Raw genomic sequence first — 25502 nt, 5'->3', positions numbered from 1 at the left:
TTTTTTGAAAAAAGAACTCAATGAAAAACATTGAGTCAAGATTCTCAGCTGACTATAGCAAAAATAAAAATAAAAGGCTGAGACCGCAAGGTATGCTTTAATTACATGTTTTTCATTCTTTTTAGATACCTCTGCTTCAGGCTTCTTGGCAGTCTACAGAGAGGGGCGGCATACAAATCCAATAAATAAATAAATAAAATAAATGAAAATGGCTAATAACACAGGAATAAAGGATTTTTACTTCACTGAACTGTCTGATCTCCCTGCAGTCCACGCTTCTCTATTTGTGACGATTCTGCTGGCCTACCTGACGACCCTGGCAGGGAATGGGGCTATTCTTATGGCAACAGCAACAGATGCTCACCTCCAGACTCCTATGTATTTCTTTCTATGTAATTTGTCTTTGCTGGACGTCCTTTGTCCAACCGTCACGGTGCCAAAAATGCTCCAGACATTCTTGTCAGAGGACAAGAGAATATTGTTTATTGGCTGCATGCTGCAACTCTTCTTTCTGATCTTTGTTGTGGGCACTGAAATTTTTTTGCTTGCACTGATGGCTTATGATCGCTATGTGGCAATATGCAGCCCTCTGCACTACACAAATATTATGAGCAAGCGACTATGTGTTCAACTGGCGGCTGGGACTTGGCTAACGGGCTTTATAAATTCTATGGTTCACACCTCAATGACCTTTACATTATCTTTCTGTGGGCCCAATAAAATTAATCAATATTACTGTGACATTCCTCCAGTTAGGGCACTTTCTTGCTCTTCCACATATCTCGCTGAGCTTGTCCTTCTCCTTGTGGCTGGCATTTTAGGGGGCGGTGCTTTTCTTGTTACTTTGATCTCTTACATCTATATAATTTCAGCTATCTTTCGCATGCGTTCTGCTGAGGGCAGGCAAAAAGCATTTTCCACATGTGGTTCCCACTTGGCTGTTGTTTGTCTTTTCTATGGGACAACCATTGCGACCTACGTCAGGCCCACTTCCACTTACTCACCCAAGAAAGACAGAATTGTTTCAATGCTGTATGGGATTCTTACTCCCATGGTAAACCCAATGATCTACAGCCTCAGGAATAAGGAAGTTAAAAGGGCTTTGATCAAAGCATTTAATATACAAAGGTTTTGGGAGGGGTTAGGATAATACTCAAATGTTTTCAGAATATAGTACAGTGGTACCTCTACTTAAGAACTTAATTTGTTCCGTGACCAGGTTCTTAAGTAGAAACGTTCTTAAGTAGAAGCAATTTTTCCCATAGGAATCAATGTAAAAGTAAATAATGCGTGCAAACCCATTAGGAAAGAAGTAAAAGCTCGGAATTTGGGTGGGAGGAGGAGGAGGAAGAGGAGGAAGAGGACAGTCACTGTCGAAGGAAGAAGGTGAGATGAGCGCCCCCCAGATTCTCTGGGAGGCAACCTTGTGCGGGGTGTATGGGAGGCAGCGCAAGTGAGTCACTACAGCGAAGTGGTTTATTCCCTCTCCAAGCATCCAGAGAAAGAAAATGCTCCGCTTGCTCTGGGCTGCCAAAGCCTCCTTAAGCACCACCAAAAGGCTCCTCTGGCAGCCCAGAAAAGCCAGGATTAAAGGAGGAATGGCAGGAAACTGGCCGGGCCTTTGTGCCGCTCTCAAATTTCCTGGGAAATTTTTCCAGGCTTGGGTTCTTAAGTAGAAAATGTTTCTTAAGTAGAGGCAAAAAAATCTTGAGCACCCGATTGTTATCTAGAAAAGTTCTAGAAAGTAGAGGCGTTCCTAAGTAGAGGTACCACTGTATAGTATAGTATAGTATAGTATAGTATAGTATAGTATAGTATAGTATAGTATAGTATAGTATAGTATAGTATAGTATAGTATAGTATAGTATTAAATTCTTTATTGTCCAAGTGTGATTGGACACACAAGGAATTTGTCATTGGTGCATATGCTCTCAGTATACATAAAAGTAAAGATATATTTGTCAAGAATCATGAGGTACAACACTTAATGATTGTCAGAGGGTACAAATAAGCAATCAGAAAGCAATCAATATTATTTATTTATTTTATTTATTTTATTTATTAGATTTGTATGCCGCCCCTCTCCGAACACTCATAAGGATACCAACAACAAATTACAGTCATACAGTCATAAGTAGGAAGAGATGGGTGATAGGAACAATGAGAAAACTAATAGTAACAATAATGCAGCCTTATTGAATAGTTTGACAGTGTTGAAGGAATTGTTTAGCAGAGTGATGACATTTGTGAAAAAAACTGTTCTTGTGTCTAGTTGTCTTGGTGTGCAGTGCTCTATAATGTCATTTTGACAGTAGGAGTTGAAATAATTTATGTCCAGGATGTGAGGGGTCGGTAAATATTTTCACGGCTCTCTTTTTGACTCGTACAGTACATAGGTCCTCAATGGAAAGCAGGTTGGCAGTAATTGTTTTTTTCTGCAGTTCTGATTATCCCCTGAAGTCTGTGTCTGTCTTTTGATGTACTTTCTTGCAACATTTTGGTAAATTGTTTTCTCACCCTTTCTGGTGGGAAATGTGTATCAATCTGGCCAATTTTAATAACAATCATGTTATTAGATAGCAAGATGTAAGCAGTACCCTCCCTCCTCTTGGATGAAAAAAGTCAAAAGCTTCTGTAGGATAAGTTGGGCCTTTGAACAATTGAAAGACAATTGGGAAAAGAGGTAGTTTTATTTTGCCTCAAAAGATAGACTACTCAGGCCTGTCCTACGTTCAGGCTAATAAGGTTGTTTCTCTCCAACCCCATTTACTGATATGATTACTTCACAATGGCAACCATGAGAGAAGTGAAAATGATATTGGAAAGAAGGCTATTTCAATCTTGAGACCACAACTATCTGATAAAGCACATTATTCAAGTCTTTCAAGAAGGTCATTCAGCAACTTTACTATTTTTCTTTTCTTTTCAGTGCTGATTTGGAAAAACATTCTGTGGAGATTTGCTGTAAAATTGTGCTTGGTTGTGCCTTCATTTTAATACTAAGATTGTTCAAATTTTAAACTTTGAAATGTTACAGTCTAATGTATTATCTCTTGAGGAGTGTTGTAGAATAAACATATGGGATCATGAATTTATATCTACTGCATTTATTATGCACACATTAAAATATGTGAGTTTTACATGTCCCAAATGGAGAAGATGTATGCCATATTTTTCCACTATCAGTTCTATCTATCTATCTATCTATCTATCTATCTATCTATCTATCTATCTATCTATCTATCTATCTATCTATCTCCCACCATAATTGACATTTCATTGTCCAATATTAGACCGACTTTGACTGACCTCAATAGCAATAGCACTTAGACAAAAGTGGGTTCCAATTTTTTACTACCACCCTGTGGGCATGGCTTATTTTGTGGGCAAGGCTTGATGGTCATGTGACAGTGGATGTGGCTTCATGGTCATGTGACTGAATGGGAGTGGTTTGCCAGATACGTGACTGGTGGGAGTGGCTTTGAGGTCATGTGACTGGATCAGATGACTGGGTGATTATGTGACTGGGTGGACATGGCCAACTTGGCATCACTCATGTCAAGGGTTAGGATGGCATCTATGGACCAGCACCGATCGAACTGGGTCAGTGACATCATTGTGACATCATCAGTAGATCACTACCAGTTTGGGTGAATCAGCATATTGTCCCCAACAATGTAGGTTCTCATTTACTGACCTTGGAAGGATTGAACTTGTCAGGATAAAACACCTGGCAATGGGCAGCGATAGCCTGAAATACTGAATTCCAAACAGTGCACCACTCTAGTTAGGATAGCTAGGGATTAATAATTGTGCATGGGATTCATAATCGGAGAGGAGACCATCAGAAAATCTCTAAACCCATCAGTAAGGGTCCAGACTCTAGACTAAGTGGTAAATAAAAAAATTGAAATGAACTCAAAACATGGAAGGGGGCAATGATAAACTACTTTCACGGTCTTTCAGGAAAACAACATGGACGTGTTTATGAGGTCACCAGAAGCTTGATATGTAAGAAAGTTTATTTAATGCTGATTGGAATAAGACAAATCAGTTTACAAATGTTGAGTCAATAGGTTGCTCAACTCTCATGGGGGGGAAACGACTGATTGGCTTCCTTTGAGTGAACCTGCTCTGTAGAACCTCTCAAAATAAGTTCAGTTTCTGCAACTCTGGACTGATTTCCAGCAGTTTGGAGCCATGCCAGAAATGCAGAGAATGTACAGAGTATAAAGTATTGATAAATAGTTTTCTGTGTTACATTCGCAAAAATAAAAGCTACAATATAGGAAGAACTAGCAGCAATTTCAATTCATTGAAACAAACAGACAAAAAAAAGTCTGATTCAACGCTAGAAGCAATTTTGTACTAAAAGTTCCCCTTTTAAGAATCAATTGTATGTACCAGTATGTGTTCACTTATTTTTTAGATTTTTTTCTCACATAGTCCTTCCTCCTCCCATTTTGCTACACAAAGATCCTTTGTAATGTGGTTGGGACATTTGTCCCACAAATGCCAAAATCCTTTATAAGAAATCGATAAATACAAAAAAACAGATTTATTAAAATGTAGACAGGGAGATATAGATTATCGGGAATATTAGAATGGTGGGGGGTAGGAGGTGGCAACTTTTGTCTATACAGAAGGCATAGCAGAAATTGCAGTTGTGCAATCCACAAAGCTCTGGATCACAGATGAAAAAAGAAGGGACAATTTCCTTTCATGAAAAGAGCTGGGAATATTAAAAAAAATAGGTAAGGTCTTATTTTATCACATTTGTGCCCTGTTTACAATCAGAGATTTAAAATCTATATATAGAAATTGTCATATATACCCACAAGATACTTGATATGGATTACAACTGCTTTTGAAGAAATCCAGTTCCAGGGAAACAAACAGCAGGTTTACTTGAATAACTGTAATTCTTTGAGTTAAATTGGAGATGGATATAATTAACATTTCAATACTTTTTGTACTTTCCTGCAGAAAGTCCCTTTGAACTCAAATGAGATTGTTTCTTATGATTAATAGCATTGTAACTTTTTCTAATTTGATGCTGTTGCATTTAAAAAAGATTTTATCTAACTGTACTTCTGTTCCAATGAAACTCAAATCCAACTGGTACCAAATTCCTTGGAGATCTTGCAGTCCCTCAATAGAGTCTTTGTCTTAATGCTGTCATTTGCAATTGCCAAAAAGGAAGAGTAGCAAAGACTTTACTTTGATGATTGGATCAATGAGCATTAATGTGATGCATAAGTAGCCATGCATGCATTTTGCTTGACTCCACATACATTCTTAATGCTGTGGTTACTGTGCTGATACAGACAGGTGAAACAAGAAAGGCAAGTGACTTCACTTTATTGGAAGAATAATTTTATGTCATTATCTAACAACATCTTCCAGGTTCAGGTATCCTTTCGATGTGAAGGATTTTCCTTACGGACATATGGATAAACATACAGACTGCAGCCCAATCCGTATGGTGGTCAACTGATGAAAATGAGCGGGTCTATTTGTCTGCAGTTCTATTCTTTAATGAATGACTTATCCTGGGTCAATGTCAGAACAAAGTAGATTTTATCCATAGCAGTGACAAAATCACAAATGACCTTAGCATATTTTGTTTCCTTATACTTAACCTCCATTTCCAAAATGGGAAGGTTTAATTTAAGGCATTTTAGGGAAGGTTTAGTAACAGCCTTGAAAATATTATAATTTTTGTTCTGCATTGTTATCATTGGTGAATTGAAATCCATTTAGCTTCATGTTTTTGAAAAATGAAATAATAATAATAATAATAATAATAATAATAATAATAATAATAATAATGTTTATTTATACATAACAAGAGGCCATATGCAATTGATAAAGACAGACAATAACTCTTGTTAGGTAATATATTCACTTAGCAAAAAGCACAGCTAATAAAAAACACAAGTTTATTAAAACATTCCTAATCTCTCCAATGTCTTCCCCTCTTACTGATCCCCAGACAAGGATGTTTCAGTCTGGTAAATAAAAAAGGAATGTTTTTAATGCCTTACAAAAAGGGACCCGAAGCTCTAAGGGAAGTCTCTTAACTTATTCCTGCCTGCTAGTAATAGAGATTTTGAAGGGTAAAATGTTATTTGCAGTAAGTAGGCTAGTAGGAGTTTCACAAATCTAATCTGCCCCCTTACCAAGTAACTGGAACTTACCAAGTAACAGGAATAAGATTATCTGTTGCAGTAATCTGTCACCTGTTGACTCTGCTATGTATTCCTGAATTAAATCTGAATTAAAAATTTGCATTCAATGGCTTTCAAAATTGAGTATTTGCAATCAATTATTAGATTCACAGTATATAGCTATTTTTTATCAATGCTGTTTATTAATGTAAACAATGACCAAAATCTCTTTCATACACAATGACCTAATTTAATAAGGATTTGCTCATTATCTCTTCACCTTATGTTAATGTTTCTATAACTGTAACTTTTGTACTATTTTTTTATAATCTGAGTAATCACAGATGAGGAGAAAAGATGATAGAAAGGGAGTGAACTATCGAATCCTCTAAAGCAGGGATGTCAAACTCACATTATCACGGAGCGTCATGTGACAAATTGGGACTTTCCCCACTTTGCTAAACTGGATGTGGGCGTAGCCAGCACATGATGTATCCGGCCCGCAGGCAGGGAGTTTGACAGCCCTGCTCTAACTGCATCACTACTTGTAATAATAGGCAATAAATGTTAACACTGATCTTTAACCCAAATTACAAAGAAAAAGAGACTCTGTCTACTGATGTAGTTTCCTTTGCTATTGAGATTTCCACTGGGACTTCTTCCCATCATCTGATTTCCATCCACCCTCTGTAGCTGCAACAATGTAGGTGATAGTCTGCATCTCTGCTATAGTTTTAAATCCAAAAATATACATTTAAAAAAAACCTCTTTTGTGTTGTCCTATTTTAGGTACTCTTGCAGCTCAATCTGATTGCCAGAAAGATGGAGAAAATCAACACAACTGGGTTGATGGACTTCTATGTGACTGAACTGTCTGATCTCCCGGAAGTACAGACTGCCCTCTTCGTGGTGATTCTGCTGATCTACTTGATCACCCTGGCAGGGAACGGGGCTATTCTCACGGCCATTGGAACAGAAGCTCACCTCCAAACTCCAATGTACTTCTTTCTGAGTAATTTATCACTGCTGGACATCCTTTGTCCGACAGTCATTGTACCAAAGATGCTCCAGATATTCTTGTCAAAGGAGAAGAAAATATCATTTGTTGACTGTGTTCTGCAGCTCTTCTTCCTCATTGATATGGTGGGCACTGAAATCTTTTTGCTTGCAGTGATGGCTTATGATCGCTATGTGGCCATATGTAGTCCTTTACATTATGCTAATATAATGAATAAACAGCAGTGTATTCAACTAATGGCTGTGATTTGGCTATTGGGATTAATTAATTCTATGATTCACACTTCATTGACTTTTAGATTGTCTTTCTGTGGATCTAAGAAACTCAACCAATATTTCTGTGATCTTCAACCTGTGATGGCTCTCTCTTGCTCTTCTACTTACCTTGCTGAAGTTGTTCATCTACTTGTGGCTGGTATTATAGGAGGTGGGGCTTTTCTGGTCACCTTGATCTCTTACGTCTATATAATTTCTACCATCTTGCGCATGCCTTCCACTGATGGGAGGCACAAAGCCTTTTCTACCTGTGGTTCTCATTTGATTGTTGTATGTCTTTTCTATGGGGCCACCATTGCTACATATGCTCGTCCAACCTCTTCTTATTCAGGCAAGCAGGGAAGAATAATTTCCATGCTTTATGGGATCATCACTCCCATGCTGAACCCTATGATCTACAGTCTGAGAAATAAGGAAGTAAAAAAAGCATTGTACAAAGCCTTCAATCAGAAAAGATTTTAATAAACATCTCCTTATTGAGAAGTGTACTTTCAGACTTGCAAGATTTTGTCTATGTAATTAGAATTAACTAATCAGCTGTGATGGTTTGCCCCATGAGGCTGACAATATTTTTTCTATCTATAAGGGAAGAACTAATTCAGTGTGCCAATTCAGGTACCAGGCTAGAAAGTGGGAGTCTGTGATTTCTAGTCCTTCTTTAGACATAAAGCCAACTAAGTGGCCTTGGGCTAGTTACCATTTTTTCAGCTCTAAGCAGGTAATGCCAAATCAGTTCTGAATAATCTTGTCAAGAAAAATTGCTGACTTATCCAGGCAATCGCTGAGAATGAGACATGGTAAAAAAAAATTTGTACAGAAAAGGATGGAGGTTTTTACTTTTGTTTTAGAACCATCCAAGCCTTACATATCAGAACACATGAAATTGTGATGTAACTGTACTTATAGTGGAATGTTGCAACCATTTAACCCTGTTATCCTTATTGAAATTCTCACTTGTAGTTGAGATTTTTTTCTGCCCTCTATTGAAAAGAAGGCAATTTTACTCTGTGCTAAATGTAATGTTTTTCCCCCCATTCAGAATAAATGCTTGTTGTAATATTTATGGATCCATGGTATTCTTCTACCAACTTTTGGAATTTAAATAACAACAGTTTTTAAGTTGCTGCACTTTTTTTTCCTGTTGTTAATTTTCTAAGAATATTGTGAACTACATGAAGGGGAGATGAGAATACGTTTCATTGTATGTTAATGCTCTTCTTTAGCCTCTCAAAAATTCTGATTTTGAATGGATATATAAGTTCTCATTGCAATATTTTCCTTATTATGTCCTCACTTTTTGGTATGCTCTCATTTTTCCAGAATTGCACATGAACTATTCTTGCCAACGTAACGATGTGTATAATCAAATAACATAATTCCTTTTTATACATTTTATCAGCAATGCCTATTAAAAATATTTCAGGTTTCCAATGTATATCTTCCTTTGTTATTTCTTTTAAACAGGTTGTAATTTTGTTCCAATATTTATTTGCCTCTTGACAGGTCCACCCTAGGTGATAGTATGTTAGAATAGAATAGAATTATTAATTGGCCAAGTGTGATTGGACACAAAAGGAATTTGTCTTTGGTGCATATGCTCTCGGTGTACATAAAAGAAAATATACATTTCTCAATAATTATGAGGTACAACACTTAATGATTGTCATAGGGATCAAATAAGCAATCAGGAAACAATCAATATTAATAAAAATCTTAAGGATACAAGCAGCAAATTACAGTCATACAGTTCCACATCTCTTCTTGTACTTCCAGCATAATGGTCATGAGTTGGGAAACATCTTAGCTATTCTTACTGGAGGTAAATCCCACCTGTAAAACATTTTGTACTGGCTTTCTTTGTACACCACCAACATTGTTAATTTTCAATTAGTTTTCCACCCCCCCCATTTCTCCAAATCAATAGAAAGTCCATTTTTTTGTGCCCATTGTATCATCGTATCCTTAACCACCTCCTCTTCCATTTTATACTTTATTTTAAATCTATAGATTTTACCAATTAATTTTTCATCAGTACCACATAATATCTCATCAAGGTCATTAAGTTTTTTTTTAATTTATAGGTTTTAGTGTCACTATGATATTTGGCCTGGACTTGTGCCTAAGTCCACCAGTCTAAATTTATCCCATGTTTGGTTAAATCTTCTTTAGTTTTTGAATTTGTTGAAGATCATGTCTCTCTATTAACTAAATTTTGACTACAAATTATTTATATCAATAATGGCAGAAAGAATTTTAAAAATACTAAATAAGACTATACACTAAGACCAAAATTGTTTCCTGCCAAAACAGCAGATTAAGAACAATATGAGAATAATAATTAATACACTAGAGCCATGATGGTGAACCTGTGGCACACATGCCACAGGTGGCATGCTGAGCCATATTGGAAGGCATGCGAGATGTTGCATCATGCTGGCCAGCTGATTTTTGACTTTTGGGAAGGCCATTTTGCTCTCTGCATGCTTCAGGGAAACTTCCCTGAAGCCCCGGAGGACAAAAAACCACTCAACAGACAAACCAGAAGTTTGGAAAACACACTTCCAATTTGCCTGTTGTGCTATTTTTTTGCACTCCAGAGGGTTCAAGAAAGCTTCCTGAAGCTCCAGAGTGCAAAAAATAGCCCAACGGACAAACTGGAAGTTTGGAAAATGCACTTCTGGTTTGCCCATTGTGCTGTTTTGTGCACTTTGGGGCTTCAGGAAGCTTCTCTGAATTCTCTGGAGTGCAAAAAACTCTAATACCTGGTAAGCAGATTCTTTTCCCTATTTTCCTCCCCCAAAACTGTTGTGGTTAGCTCTGGCCCAGCTCCTGCCCCAAGGACTGTGGATGTGGGGGAGACATCCACATGCTGCAGGCCTGTTTTGCCCCCGGTGGAATCTGCTGATGAAGGCTCCTCTGACCAAGAAGACATGAGTGACAGGGAGGAGGAGAGTGTGGCAGACAGCTCAGAAGGAGATAAATTATCTAGCTCCTCCTTGGATTCAGAACAAGAATTAATGATACAGCCACTCATGCGGAGAGCGATGCATAGGCAACAACAACTGAGAGATTATTATCAAAGAAAATGAGGCCACGTGTGGTTGGGTGGGGCTGTGGTAATTAGTGAGGTTGCTATAAAGAGCAGCCTGTGGGTTTGGCCATTGTGGAGGATTATCTGATCGTTGTGTTTCCTGACTGCTTTACTGACTTTGACCTTTTGTGTGCTGATTTTTGCCCACTTTGAAACTAAACCAGGGCAAAGTGTGTTTCACTTTGTGAAAGAAGAAGGACTGTGAATTGCCTCACAGCTGCAAGCTAAGTATCACAGAACTGATAAGGGACTTGTACAAATTACCAGTTTGTTTGGAGATGAGTGCTCTTTGCTATACCAAAAGACGGATTGGTTTAAGTGAATTTTCATTATAAAGAACATTGTTTTGAATTTTCAAATGTGTGTGTTTCTGAAATTTGTACCTGTGAATTTTGGGAGGATTATACCAGAGAGCCCGACAGAACAAAAACTAAGGTATGTTTTATATTCCAAAAAATACTGTTATTCATATATTCCTGTTTTTTAAACTGAAGAATAAATTTCAGAAAAATAATCCAGTTTTGCTCTGTGAATGTGCTTATGAATTTCATTCTTAATCTAATTTCTTAGATGATTTTGTAATATATCTTTTTTTGCACTAGATATGCATAAGGCTGTAAAAAGCTTCAGTACATTTTTAAAATGAAAATTCCAAAAAGCTTAGGGGACTAAACATGGCTTCCTCCTAGCTTCTCTCTGCTATAGAGAGAGCATTCCATTAGAGATTGTTGGTCCAGGTAAGACCTGGGCTAATTTAAAAAAATAAAAATAAAAACAGGTTTTATTTAAACAATTAAAACACAGAGAATCAATAAACACACAATCATACACAGGTATAGATTAAATAGTAAAGAAATAGAGAGGAGTAGCAAGAAAAGAAAAAGAGGGGGAAAAGAAGGGAAGAAAAGGGGAAGATAAGGGGGAGGAACAAGGATAGCCAACTATTGTTTTAGCTCTAGTGGTTGAGCGAACTCTTTGTAAGTATGTTGTAGATTTAACAAATTTGATTTCCATAAATATAGTTGTAGATTAACTAGGGAGTTTGTTCGAAATAGTATATACATATGAAATCTGCGGAGGTGAAGTGTGTTAGTATCTGCTGGATAGTGGTATATTATTCTCTAGAGTCTAAGTACGATATTTTAAAGTTTGGTGGTACGTTCTGGTTATTTTATGTATCTTCAGTACTGAGGTGTCGTGGGCTAATTTAAAGAAGTCTTGGCTAGGAAAGATTTTTGTGCCAATAGTAAAAGGTTCAGCCAAGTCTTGTCCTCCTTATCGGGCATATACAGAGAGTGTGCACAAATCTCACAGAGCTGGGACCTTCTGCAAGGAGATGGCACATGGGCGAGTCCCTCCAACACCATGAGTTGTGTGCCTGTTTGCTCTGTGTGTATGAGGGGGAGAAAGAAAAGAGAAGCAGCCAGTTTGTACACTAGAAGACTTGGATGAACTTTTCTGCTGGTTCTGTAGGCATGGCTTGATGGGTGTGGCTTGGTGGTGAGGGTCATGTGACTGAGTGGGCATGGCTAACTTGATGTCACTCACAGCAAGGTGATGCCTCACCTTGCCATGAGTGATGCCGAGTTAGCCACACCCATTCAGTCCACATGACCCCGACCAAGCCACACCCACCAAGTCATGCCCACAGAACGGGCAGTAAAAAAATTTGAATCCCACCCCTGGACTTTATTTATTTATTTATTATTTTTTTATTTATTAGATTTGTATGCCGCCCCTCTCCATAGACTCGGGGCGGCTAACAACAGTAATAAAACAGCATATGACAAATCTAATATTTAAAATAACTAAAAACCCTTATTAAAAAACCAAACATACACACAAACATACCATGCATAAATTGTATAGGCCTAAGAGGAAGGAATATCTCAGTTCCCCCATGCCTGACAACAGAGGTGGGTTTTAAGGAGCTTACGAAAGGCGAGGAGGGTGGGGGCAATTCCATCTCTGGCGGGAGCTGGTTCAAGAGGGTCGGGGCCACCACAGAGAAGGCTCTTCCCCTGGGTCCCGCCAAACGACATTGTTTAGTCGACGGGACCTGGAGAATGCCAACTCTGTGGGACCTAACTGGTCGCTGGGATATGTGTGGCAGAAGGCGGCCCCGGAGATATTCCGGTCCAATGCCATGAAGGGCTTTATAGGTCATAACCAACACTGAATTGTGACCGGAAACTGACTTTCAGCTACCCTACTGATGCACTCTTTTGAGTGTAGGCAAAAAGCATTTTCTACTTGTGGTTCCCATTTTGCTGTTGTTTGCCTCTTCTATGAGATCACACCTGCAGCGGTTTCAACTCATTCAATAACAAACACACAAATTAAAAACCTCACACTTATTTGTTAGATCTGTTTTTCACCTTTCATGTAGGAGCTGAAAATAGTGTCAATAGCCCTCCCCATATTTATTTATTGGATTTGTATGCCGCCCCTCTCCGAGCACTCGGGGCGGCTCACAACATATGAAGGGCAACATATATTGAGCCGCCCCGAGTCTTCGGAGAGGGGCGGCATACAAATCTAATAAATAATAATAATAATAATAATAATAATAATAATTATTATTATTATTATTATTATTATTATTATAAAACAATATACAATATGCATATCTGAAAAATCCAATTAATACAGCTAAAACTCTAATAACAATTAAAATCATTCATTCCCATTCACACAGCAAGACTTACTACGCTTGTTGGCCAGGGGACCAGGGTCTAATGGCCCCAAGCCTGGCAGCACAGATAGGTCTTAAACCTTTATGGAAGGTGAGGAAAGTGATCTTATTTTATTTTTTTAAATCACCAAATTATACTTCTGTTCCAATGAGACTCAAATCCAACTGCTGCCAAATTCCCTGGAGACCTGGGAGTAGCAAAAAAGGAAGAGTAGTAAAGACTTTATTCAGATGATTGGAGCAATGATTGTTAATGTGATGCCTGAGTAGCCATTTGTGTATTTTGCTTGACTCCACATAAATTCTTCAGGTTGTGATTATTGTGATGATACAGACAAGGCAAACAAGAAAGGCAAGTAACTTCAATTTATTGGAAGAATAATTTTATTCATTTAATTTTATAGCCCATTTAGCTTTATGTTTTTGAAAAAAGAAACACTCTTAAGTGACTTAGGTTTGGTAGAGATTTTTGCTGGCTAAAATGTTTTTTGAAAACCCTAGGCTAGTAGGAGTTTCATAAAAATTAATCCACTCCTTCTGATAAGAACCAGGGGTAGGCAAAGTTGGCGCTTTTATGGCATGCGGACTTCAACTCCCAGAATTCCTGAGTGAGTGTGATTGGCTCAGGAATTCTGGGAATTGAAGTCCACAAGTCATAGAAGAGCCAACTTTGCCTACCCCATTATAGAACAACAAAAGCAATTCTAAGATAATCTGTTGCAGCAACTTGACTCTATTATGTGTTCCTGAATTAAATCAATTAAGAATTTGCATTCAATTTGCATTCTAGTTTGAATATTTTCAGTCAAGTATTAGATTCACAGTCACTACTTTTGTCAATGCTATTTTATTAATTTAGATAGTGACTAAACACAATGTTTTAATTTAATAATTATTTATTCTTATTCTATATATGGAAGAAATGTAGGTGATAGTCTGCATCTCTGCTATACTCTAAAATCCAGTAATACATATGCTTTGAGTAACCCCCATTTGCATTGTCTATTTTTTAAAACATTTTTATTAGCTTATAAAGTATTATAAATTATAAAAGCAAATAAGAGGACAGTGAAGGGAAAAGGGGAAAGAAAAGTGAAGAAGGGTAGGGAAAGAAAAAGAAACATTGCCTTCCAACTCTCTGTTACAGTACAATAAGGCATTAATAACAAATCACAACTTTTTGTTTTACCATAATAGCATGAACCAGTCATTTCTACAAAAGTCTATCAGTCAATCTGTGAAACCCACAATCCAAGATTCAGTGTGTTGGATGACTAAGGTACTGGTACCCAGGAGGCGAAGGTTCAGATCCACCTTGGTTTTTGGCCATAGAAGCTTACCAGCTGTTCTGGAGTCTCTCTTTCAGTTTCCTTCACAGGAGAGTGGTGGAAAAATAGGAGGAGTGGTGCTTATATAGCTCAGCCCCTGAACAAAAGACTGACTTTAAGTTCAACAAATAAATAAAATAACTATTGCTGGGATGTGTGAAAAATAATAACAGCTTCCTTTGATTCAATATTTAATTTATTTAGATTAATGTAACAATCATCCTATACACATTGTTTTTGCTGGAATCTTTGAGTCCTGTTTAGGTTAATCATGAGTGGTCACTTTAATTTATTTAGCAATTCAGTTTAGGGGCATAAGCTGTTCAGCTACAGTAAGCGCTCTTCCTTTGCTGAACAAGAGAAGTACAAGTGCACAAGAGTGCCTTCCGTCCCCTGTCCTATTGCTTTCCTATATCTCCTATACCTTTCTTCTATTCCTATATCTCTTCTTCTATTCTTTCATTGATATGTTCTATTACTTTATCTTCTTTTCTATTATTTCTTAGATATATTTTACTATGAGTATCTCCTCTATAACCTTCATCGTGTATTTTACTATGTGTATATAGATATATACCCACTGAAACCCTCATTGTGTATTGGACAAAATAAATAAATAAATGAATGAATGAATGAATGAATGAATGAATTAGTTTGTTTCAGCAAAAATGAGAGAATATAATTAACAGGTCCCAGTTGCACTGAACTCTGGATTGGCTGCAAATTCTCACCTTATTCTCTTTCTTAAATTTCAAATAAATTTCAAATCAGATTGTGAGATATATGCGGAGTCCTTCGTGTGGTGTGTGTGTGTATTGTGTGTGTTTGAAGAAAGATGAGGTTGATTCCATTCTGTGTTTTGGAATATATTCCTTTCTGTTTTGATTTAGTAGAGCAAAGGGAATGATAGCCTGAGTCTGCATTACCAAAAGGGTAGCTTCATTTTCTTCTACCCTTTCCCTCCCCCACAAAACTGCCTCAGATTAGAGTTATGAAAAATCAATGGAATGGTTTCTAGATATTTTGAGATCTAGAGAAATACATTGAAATACATCTAAACCAAGTTGCATATAATTTATAAGGAAAAAAACCCAAATTCATGGAAAAGAAAACCGGAAACCCTGATTTAATTTATTTCACAGCATCCTCCTCCTCACTGACCTGAATAGAGACTCTTGGCCACTCACACTGAATTCAACTGAACACTATATAATTTGAACTGAGTGGTCAGAATGTTTAGTACAAACTATCTCTTGCCTTCCATATAACCTTACATCAAAGGACATTGTAGGTCTTCCTGTATCACTTTCTGGCCTCAAAGCTGCTGCTACCACTGTGCTACTATGTTGGGATTTTCTTTTAATTTGCCCTGTGGCCTTCAAACATTGGTTTGAATTGTAAATCTCTTTTTGAATTTTGAGGGGAAACTGCTGTCTACATAGAGTATGAATTTTTGAAAAAAGAACTCAATGAAAAACATTGAGTCAATATTCTCACCCCACTATAACAAAAATAAAAATAAAGGACTGAGCCCACAAGGTATGCTTTAATTACATGTTTTTCATTCTTTTTAGATACCTCTGCTTCAGGCTTCTTGGCCTGAAAATGTCTAATAACACAGGAGTAAAGCATTTCTACTTCATTGAACTGTCTGATCTCCCTGCAGTGCATGCTTCTCTATTTGTGACCATTCTGCTGGCCTACCTGACGACCCTGGCAGGGAATGGGGCTATTCTTATGGCAACAGCAACAGATGCTCACCTCCAGACTCCTATGTATTTCTTTCTGTGTAATTTGTCTTTGCTGGACGTCCTTTGTCCAACCGTCACGGTGCCAAAGATGCTCCAGACATTCTTATCAGAGGACAAGAGAATATCGTTTATTGGCTGCATGCTGCAACTCTTCTTTCTGATCTTTGTTGTGGGCACTGAAATTTTTTTGCTTGCACTGATGGCTTATGATCGCTATGTGGCAATATGCAGCCCTCTGCACTACACAAATATCATGAGCAAGCGACTATGTGTTCAACTGGCGGCTGGGACTTGGCTAACGGGCTTTATAAATTCTATGGTTCACACCTCAATGACCTTTACATTATCTTTCTGTGGGCCCAATAAAATTAATCAATATTACTGTGACATCCCTCAAATGAAGATACTTTCTTGCTCTTCCACATATCTCGCTGAGCTTGTCGCCCTCCTTGTGGCTGGCATTTTAGGGGGCGGTGCTTTTCTTGTTACTTTGATCTCTTACATCTATATAATTTCAGCTATCTTTCGCATGCGTTCTGCTGAGGGCAGACAAAAAGCATTTTCCACATGTGGTTCCCACTTGGCTGTTGTTTGTCTTTTCTATGGGACAACCATTGCGACCTACGTCAGGCCCACTTCCACTTACTCACCCAAGAAAGACAGAATTGTTTCAATGCTGTATGGGATTCTTACTCCCATGGTAAACCCAATGATCTACAGCCTCAGGAATAAGGAAGTTAAAAGGGCTTTGATCAAAGCATTTAATATACAGAGGGTTTTTTGAGGGATTACACGCAAAGGTTTTCAGAATATGATGAACTTTCTTGCAACATTTTGGTAAATTGTTTTCTCACCCTTTTTGGTGGGAAATTTGTATCAATCTGGCCTGTTTTGATAGCAATCATTTTATTAGATAGCAAGATGTAAGCAGAACCCTCCCCTTTCTTGGATGAAAAAAAGTCAAAAGCTTCTTTAGGATACGTTGGGCCTTTGAACAATTGAAAGACAATTGGAAAAAAGGTAGTTTTATTTTGCCTCAAAGGATAGACTACTCAGACTACTACGTTCAGGCTGATATGGCTGCTTCTCCAGAAAACCCGTTCACTGATATGATTACTTCACAATGGCAACCATAAGAGAAGTATAAATGATATTGGAAAGAAGGCTATTTCAATCTTGAGACCACAACTATATGATAAAGCACCTTACTCAAGTCTTTCAAGAAGGCCATTCATTTGGAAAACATTCTGTAGAGATTTGCCGTAAAATTGTGCCTGGTTGTGCCTTCATTTTAATGCTAAGATTGTTGAAATGTTAAACTTTGAAATGTTATAATCGAATGTATTCTCTCTTGAGGAGTGTTGTAGAATAAACATGTAGTGTACTTGTAGAATAAACATATAGAATATACATGAGTGATGGATCATGATTGAATTTATATGTATGGTTTTAACTGATGGGTTTTTTAGATTTGTATTGGGGTTCCTTATATTTTGCATTTTTTTGTACAGACTTTGTAAGCCGCCCTGAATCCACTGGAGAAAGGTGACCTAGAAATAAAGAAAAAAGTAAAGTAGAGTAGAGTAAAGTAAAGTAAAGTAAAGTAAATAAAGTAAAGTAAAGTAAAGTAAAGTAAAGTAAAGTAAAGTAAAGTAAAGTAAAGTAAAGTATAGGTAAAGTAAAGTAAAAAGTAAAGTAAAGTAAAGTAAAATAAAATAAAATAAATGTATGTATTTATGTATGTACATGAATTTATATCTACTGCATGTCAGGTTCCAGTAGACAAATAAAGAGTACACAGGCAATCCTGGCTTGTAACAAGTTCCTTTATTCCTCCTCTGGCACAAATTGACAAACACTATTAATGGCAAGGCGTAACTTTTGTCAGAGCTGCCTACTCCATGCTCTCCAATACCTTTATATTACCTGCGCCACACCCCAGTGGTTAATTGTTATCCAATCTCTTTGCTGGACTTGTAATCAGTCGAGGCTTGTGAATAGCTGTTTCTCAGCTTTTCCAGAAAGTTGCAGGGCTGTCTGAAGTCATTGATATGCACCTATGCAGACAATGGATCACAGTAGCAAGCTCTCACAGCCCGGATATCAGGTTACAGCCTGCTCCTCCAATGCAAATGACAGCTCTGGGCCAGCAAGCTCGCTGGAACTGACACTGCATTTATAGTGCATGCAATAAAATATGTGAGTTTTACATGTTCCAAATGAAGACGTATGCCATATTTTTCCACTATCAGTTTTATATGTATATGCCACTCTAGACGACGATAGTTTAATATTAGACTGACCTTGGCTGACCTCAATAGCAATTGCATTTAGATTTATATACCATACAACCATGCAACACTCTTCAAGAGATTTTCTGAATCAGTATACTGCCCCCAATAATCTGGGTTCTCATTTTACTGACCTTGGAGGGATGGAAGGCTGAGTCAATCTTGAACTGGTCAGGATCAAACTCCTAGCAATGGGCAGAGACAGCCTGCAATACTGAATTCCAACCACTGCACCACCCTGCCTAGGATAGCTAAGTCAGCATGCATGGGATTAATAGTTGGAGGGGAGACCATCAGAAAAGCTCAGAGCAAGGGGCTAAGATTAGACTAAGAAAAAATTCAAATGAATTCAAAACATTGAAGGAGACTATGATAAACTACTTTCATGGTGTTTCCATGAAAATAACATGGACATGTTTATGAGGTCACCAGAAACTTGATATGTAAGAAAGCTTATTTAATGCAGATTGGAATAAGACAAATCAGCTGATGTTGAGTCAATAGGTTGCACAACTCCCATGGGGTGAAAACAACTGATTGGTTTCCTTTGAGTAAACCCGCTCTGTAGAACCTGTCAAAATAAGTTCAGTTTCTGCAACTCTGGATTGATTTCCAGCAGTTTGGAGCCATGCCAGAAATGCAGAGAATGTACAGAACATGAGATATTGATAAATAATTTTCTGTGTTACATTCACAAAAATAAAAGATGCAATATATGAAGGACTAGCAGCAATTTCAATTCATTCAAACAAACAGACAATGAAAATCTCATTCAACAGGAGAGGCAATCTTGTGCTAAAAAGTTCCCCTTTTAAGAATCAATTGTATGTACAAGTATATATTCACTTATTTTTTAGATTTATTTCCCACATTTTCTTTAGGAGCTCCTGGCAGTGTTAATAGTTCCCCCTCATCCCATTTTGCTAGACAAAGATAACTTGTGAAGTGGTTGGGGCTATTTCTCCAAAAATGCCAAAATCCTTTATAAGAAATCAATGGATAAATACAAAATAACAGATTTATTAAAATGTAGATAAGGAAGTACAGATTATCTGGAATATTGGAATGGTGGTGGGTAGGAGGTGGTAACTTTGTGGGAAAGGTTGTTGAGAAAGTGGTGGCACTCCAGATGTTACAGTCATTGGATGAAATGGATTATCTAGACCCTTCTCAACCGGGCTTCAGATCTGGCTACTGCACAGAAACTGCTTTGGTTACTCTGATAGATGACCTTTGGTGAGCCCGAGATGGGGGCCATTCCTCCATCTTGGTGCTACTTGACTTCTCAGCAGCTTTCGATACATTGACCATGGTATCCTTCTGCGATGACTAAGGGAGTTGGGAGTGGAAGGCACTGTGTTATGGTGGCTCTCTTCCTATCTGTCCGGTTGCTCGGTGTTGGTAGGAGGACAGAAGTTGATCTCTAGACCCCTGTTTTGCAGGGTGCCTCAGGGTTCAGTCCTCTCTCCTCTCCTATTTAACATTTACATGAAACCACTGGATGAGATTATCCAATGACATGGGGTGAGGTCTCAGCAATATGCTGATGACACCCAGTTATACATCTCCACCCTGTGTCAGTTCAGTGAAGCAGTGGATATGATGTGCTGGTGCCTGGAGGCTGTAAGGGTCTGGATGGGAGTTAACAGGCTCAGACTTAACCCTGACAAGACCGAGTAGCTGTGGGCACTGCCTTCGAAAGATTATACTGACTGTCCATACTTGGCCCAGGGGGGGGGGGGAATTACCCCCCCTCAATACGGGTTCACAATCTGGGTGTCCTCCCAGACTCACAGCTAAGATTAGACCAACATCTGACAACTGTAGCTAGGGGGACCTTCACACAGTTCGCCTAGTGTAGCAATTGTGACCCTACATGGATCAGGAGACTCTTCTCACAGTCACTTATGCCCTTGTCACCTCACAACTAGACTATTGCAATGTCCTCTACATGGGGCTAACCCTGAAGAGTGTTCAGAGACTACAGTTGGTCCAGAATGCAGCTGTGTGTGCTGTGGTGGGTGCACCTAGGTACACCCACAATACACCAATCCTCCACGGACTACACTGGCTCCAAATCAGTCTCCGGACACAATTCAACATGTTGGTTGAAGATAGACCCACCCTACTGGCCTTCTGGAAAGTGGTAAAGTCCTGGCTTTTCCAGCAGGCCTGGAGCAATTGATCCAATGATGATAACAATTGAGATCCCACCATATATGTATATATGGGTATACTGCTTTATCTTAATTGTTTTTAAATTGTTTTTATAAGCTTTTTAATACAGTGATCCCCCCAGTTTCGCGCTCTCAATCATTGCTAATCGCTATATCGCGATTTTTCCACCCAGAAGTAAAAACACCATCTGCGCATGCGCGCCCCTTTTTTCTATGGCCACGCATGCGTAGATTGTGGAGTTTGCGTTCCCCGGGCAGATCAGCTGCTGGGCGGCTTCCCTGGGTCTTCCCCCTCTTGCTGGCGGGAGGGCGAGCGGCGGGCATCAGCGAGGAGCCGGGGTTTCCCCTTTGCGTGGGCGGCCAGTAAGACCCCAGCGCCACTTCCCAGCTGAGTCCCGAAGCCAAACGCGGAAGTTCGCCTTTGCCGTCTGACTTCAGGACTCAGCTGGGAAGCGGCGCAAGCGAACGGCGTGGGCGGGCGAAGGGCGGGCGAGCGGCAGCGAGGAGTTTGCGTGGGCAGTGTGGAAACCCCAGCGCCGCTTCCCAGCTGAGTCCCGAAGCCAAACGCGGAAGTTCGCCTTTGCCTTCTGGCTTCAGGACTCAGCTGGGAAGCGGTGTGAGCGAACGGCGTGGGCGGGCGAAGGGTGGGCGAGTGGCAGTGAGGAGTTTGCGTGGGCGGTGGGGAAACCCCAGCGCCGCTTCCCAGCTGAGTCCCGAAGCCAAACGCGGAAGTTCGCCTTTGCCGTCTGGCTTCAGGACTCAGCTGGGAAGCGGCGCGAGGGAACGGCGTGGGCGGGCGAAGGGCGGGCGAGCGGCAGCGAGGAGTTTGCGTGGGCGGTGGGGAAACCCCAGCGCCGCTTCCCAGCTGAGTCCCGAAGCCAAACGCGGAAGTTCGCCTTTGCCTTCTGGCTTCAGGACTCAGCTGGGAAGCGGCGCGAGCGAACGGCGTGGGCGGGCGAAGGGCGGGCGAGTGGCGGGTGAGTGGCAGGCGCGTGGGCAGGCAGGCGGCGGACAAGCGGCGGGCGGACAAGACAAGCGGCGGGCGCGGCAGCAGCGAGGAGTTTGCGTGGGCGGCGGGGAAACCCCAATCTTCGGCTCCTCGCTGCTGCGGCGGAAGTAAAAACACCATCTGCGCATGTGCAGATGGTGTTTTTACTTCCGTGCCGCCACATCGCGAGGTTACGATTATCGCGAGGGGTCTTGGAACGGAACCCTCGCGATAATCGGGGGACCACTGTATTGTGGATGTTATTCTTGGTTGTGAGCTGTCCAGAGTCCCTAGGGAGTGGGCTTCATAAAAAATTGAATAAATAAATAAATAATAAATAAAACAGCAGGTTTGCGTTGAATAAGTATAATTCTTTGAGTTAAATTGGAGATGGATATCATTAATATTTCAAAACTATTTGCACTTCCCTGCAATAATAATAATAATAATAATAATAATAATAATAATAATAATAATAACAACAACGATAACGATAATGATAACAACAAAAACAATAATAATAATAATAATTACTCTGGCATAAGCCAGTGAAAGTGATCCCAGTGGTACTTGGCACGCTGGGCGCAGTGCCAAAGGATCTCAGCGGACATTTGAAAACCATCGGAATTGACAAAATCTCCATCTGTCAATTGCAAAAGGCTGCTTTACTGGGATCGGCAAACATAATTTGCCGCTACATCATGCAGTCCTAGGTGCTTGGGAAGCGCCCGACTGGTGATGAAATACGAAATCCAGCATAGTTATCTCGTTTGCTGTGTTGTATTGACATAATAATAATAATAATAATAATAATAATAATAATAATAATAATAATAATAATAGCAACAATGATAATAATAATATATTAGACTTGCATGCCACCCCTCTCCGGAAAAAGTCCCTCTGAATGTAAAGGAGATTGTTTCTTATGATTAATAGCATTATAAAGTAACTTTTTCTAATTTGATGCTGTTGCATTAAAAAAAATATTTTAATCTAAGTTTACTTCTGTTCCAATGGAACTCAAATCCAACTGGTACCAAATTCCTTGGAGACCTTGAAGACCCTCAGTAGACTCTTTGTCTTAATGCTGTCATTTGCAATTGTTAAAAAGGAAGAGTATCAAATACAGTACTTTACTTTGATGACTGGAGCAATGAATGTAAATGTGATGCCTGAGTAGCCATGCGTGTATTTTGCTTGGCTCCACATGAATTCTTCATACTGTGGTTACTGTGCTGATACAGACAGGAGAAAGAAGAAAGGCAAGTGACTTCACTTTATTGGAAGAATAATTTTATATCATTAGACATTTTATAACATTATCTAGACATCATCTTCCATGTTCAGGTACCTTCTCAATGTGAAGGATTTTCCTTATGGACACATGGGGAAATGTGCAGACTGCAGCCCAATCCATCTGGAGGGTAACAGAGTGGGTATATTTGTCTGCAGTTCTATTCTTTAATGAATTACTTGTCCTGAGTCAATGTAAGAACAGAGTAGATTTTACCATAGCACTGACAAAATCATATCGTTAGGATTTTCATTTCTTAATGTTTAACCTCCAACTGCAGGGAGGTTGGGAAGGTTTCATTTAAGGCATTTGGGGGAAGGATTAGTAACAGCCTTGAAAATATTATAGTTTTTGCACTGAATTGTTGTCATTGGTGAATTGAAACCCATTTAGCTTCATCGTTTTGAAAAATGAAACACCCGTAACTTATTCATGCTTGCTAGTAATAGAAATTTTTAAGGGTAAAATGTTATTTGCAGATGGTAGGCTAGTAGGAGTTTTACAAATCTATTCTGATGGGTACCAAGCAACAAGAATAATTTTAAGATAACCTGTTGCAGTAATTTGACTCTTGTTATTTGTTCCTAAGATAAATCCTAATTAGGAATTTGCATTCAATGGCTTTCAATATTTGCAGTCAAGTATTCGATTCCATGTATATACCCTACAACTATTTTTTATCAATACTGTTTAGTAATTAGTAACTAAAATCACTTTTAAACATAATGACATATTTTAATAATAATATGCTCTTATCTCATCACCTTATGTTAATGCTTATATAGTATTGTAACTTTTATATTATTTTTTAATAATCTAAGTAATCACAGATAAGATGAAAAGATGATAGAAAGTGAGTGAACTACCAAAGCCTCTAAAGGCATCATTATCCATAAAAATAGGCAATAAAATGTAACACTGATCATTAATTCTAATTACAAAGAAAAAGAGTCACTAACTGTCTACTTATATAGTTTCCTTTTCCATTTGTGGATTTATTCCCAATATCTGATTTCTAACTACCCTATGTAGTCTCCAGATATATATGGAAGAAATGTAGGTGATAGTCTGCATCTCTGCTATATTTTGAAATCCAGAAATATACATTCTTTTAGCAAACCTCTTTCGCGTTGTCTTATTTTAGGTACTCCAGTTGAACAATATAATTTCCAGAAAGATGGAGAAAAGCAACACAACTGGGTTGATGGACTTCTACATGACCGAACTGTCTGATCTCCCAGAAGTACAGACTGCCCTCTTCGTGGTGATTCTGCTGATCTACTTGATCACCCTGGCAGGGAACGGGGCTATTCTCATGGCCATAGGAACAGGAGCTCACCTCCAAACTCCAATGTACTTCTTTCTGAGTAATTTATCACTGCTGGACATCCTTTGTCCAACAGTCATTGTACCAAAGATGCTCCAGATATTCTTGTCAAAGGAGAAGAAAATATCATTTGTTGGCTGTGTTCTGCAGCTCTTCTTCCTCATTGATATGGTGGGCACTGAAATCTTTTTGCTTGCAGTGATGGCTTATGACCGCTATGTGGCCATATGTAGTCCTTTACATTATGCTAATATAATGAATAAACAGCTGTGTATTCAATTGATGGCTGGGATTTGGCTATTGGGCTTAATTAATTCCATAATTCATACCTCATTGACTTTTAGGTTGTCTTTCTGTGGATCTAAGAAACTCAACCAATATTTCTGTGATCTTCATCCTGTAAGGGTTCTCTCTTGCTCTTCTACTTACCTTGCTGAAATTGTTCTTTTACTTGTTGCTGGTATTATAGGAGGTGGGGCTTTTCTGGTCACCTTGATCTCTTATGTCTATATAATTTCTACTATCTTGCGCATGCCTTCCACTGAGGGGAGGCACAAAGCCTTTTCTACTTGTGGTTCTCATTTGACTGTTGTATGTCTTTTCTATGGGGCCACGATTGCTACCTATGGTCATCCTACCTCTTCTTATTCAGGCCAACAAGACAGAATAATTTCCATGCTATACGGGATTGTCACTCCCATGCTGAACCCTATGGTCTACAGTCTGAGAAACAAGGAAGTTAAAAAAGCATTGTACAAAGCCTTCAATCTGAAAATATTTTCATAGATCTCTTCTTTCTTTCTTTCTTTCTTTCTTTCTTTCTTTCTTTCTTCCTTCCTTCCTTCCTTCCTTTCTTTCTTGATCAAGTTATGTGTTGATCAAGTGTTTAAAGCATTAACTTTTTTCCTGAGCTAGCCATAACGTTATTGTAAAAAATAAACTAGGGAAATACTATGACTACCTGCTTTTGTTCATATTTGTAATTGTCTGTGGAAAAGATCTTGGGAGACTAGCAAAGAGGACTGCCAAGAGATTGGTCAGACAAGAAACAACATACCATGCAGCTGCAAGGGCAAGAAGCATAGACGAGACAC

At 38.9% G+C, this 25502-nt stretch overlaps 4 protein-coding genes across 4 annotated transcripts; all 4 read left to right on the top strand.

Annotated features, from left to right (window-relative positions):
• The first annotated feature begins 202 nt into the window (after positions 1-202).
• LOC139166789 (olfactory receptor 5V1-like) lies at positions 203-1150 on the top strand. Its single transcript, XM_070750904.1, has one exon. The coding sequence runs from the start codon at positions 203-205 to the stop codon at positions 1148-1150; it is 948 nt and encodes a 315-aa protein (XP_070607005.1).
• A 5836-nt stretch (positions 1151-6986) lies between these two features.
• Positions 6987-7925, top strand: LOC139159157 (olfactory receptor 5V1-like). The gene has a single exon (XM_070736513.1). The coding sequence runs from the start codon at positions 6993-6995 to the stop codon at positions 7923-7925; it is 933 nt and encodes a 310-aa protein (XP_070592614.1). The 5' UTR covers positions 6987-6992.
• Positions 7926-12079: 4154 nt separating this feature from the next.
• LOC139166741 (olfactory receptor 5V1-like) lies at positions 12080-17112 on the top strand. Its single transcript, XM_070750779.1, has 2 exons — positions 12080-12108; positions 16152-17112. The coding sequence occupies exons 1-2, from the start codon at positions 12080-12082 to the stop codon at positions 17110-17112; spliced, it is 990 nt and encodes a 329-aa protein (XP_070606880.1).
• A 7140-nt stretch (positions 17113-24252) lies between these two features.
• LOC139159146 (olfactory receptor 5V1-like) lies at positions 24253-25194 on the top strand. The gene has a single exon (XM_070736501.1). It carries the CDS (start codon positions 24259-24261, stop codon positions 25192-25194), a length of 936 nt encoding a protein of 311 aa, XP_070592602.1. The 5' UTR covers positions 24253-24258.
• Positions 25195-25502: the final 308 nt, after the last annotated feature.

This window comes from Erythrolamprus reginae, chromosome 1 (genome assembly GCF_031021105.1).
Source record: "Erythrolamprus reginae isolate rEryReg1 chromosome 1, rEryReg1.hap1, whole genome shotgun sequence".
NCBI classification, from domain to species: Eukaryota; Metazoa; Chordata; class Lepidosauria; order Squamata; family Dipsadidae; genus Erythrolamprus; species Erythrolamprus reginae.
This window is presented reverse-complemented; position numbering and strand designations above follow the sequence as displayed.

Bases quoted from the DNA above. Each gene is read 5' to 3' on its own strand.
- LOC139159157 (XM_070736513.1), top strand. From the start codon at position 6,993: ATGGAGAAAATCAACACAACTGGGTTGATGGACTTCTATGTGACTGAA.
- LOC139166789 (XM_070750904.1), top strand. From the start codon at position 203: ATGAAAATGGCTAATAACACAGGAATAAAGGATTTTTACTTCACTGAA.
- LOC139166741 (XM_070750779.1), top strand. From the start codon at position 12,080: ATGGCTAACTTGATGTCACTCACAGCAAG. The intron at 12,109-16,151 runs GTGATGCCTCAC...CATTCTTTTTAG, and splicing joins TTGATGTCACTCACAGCAAG to ATACCTCTGCTTCAGGCTTC.
- LOC139159146 (XM_070736501.1), top strand. From the start codon at position 24,259: ATGGAGAAAAGCAACACAACTGGGTTGATGGACTTCTACATGACCGAA.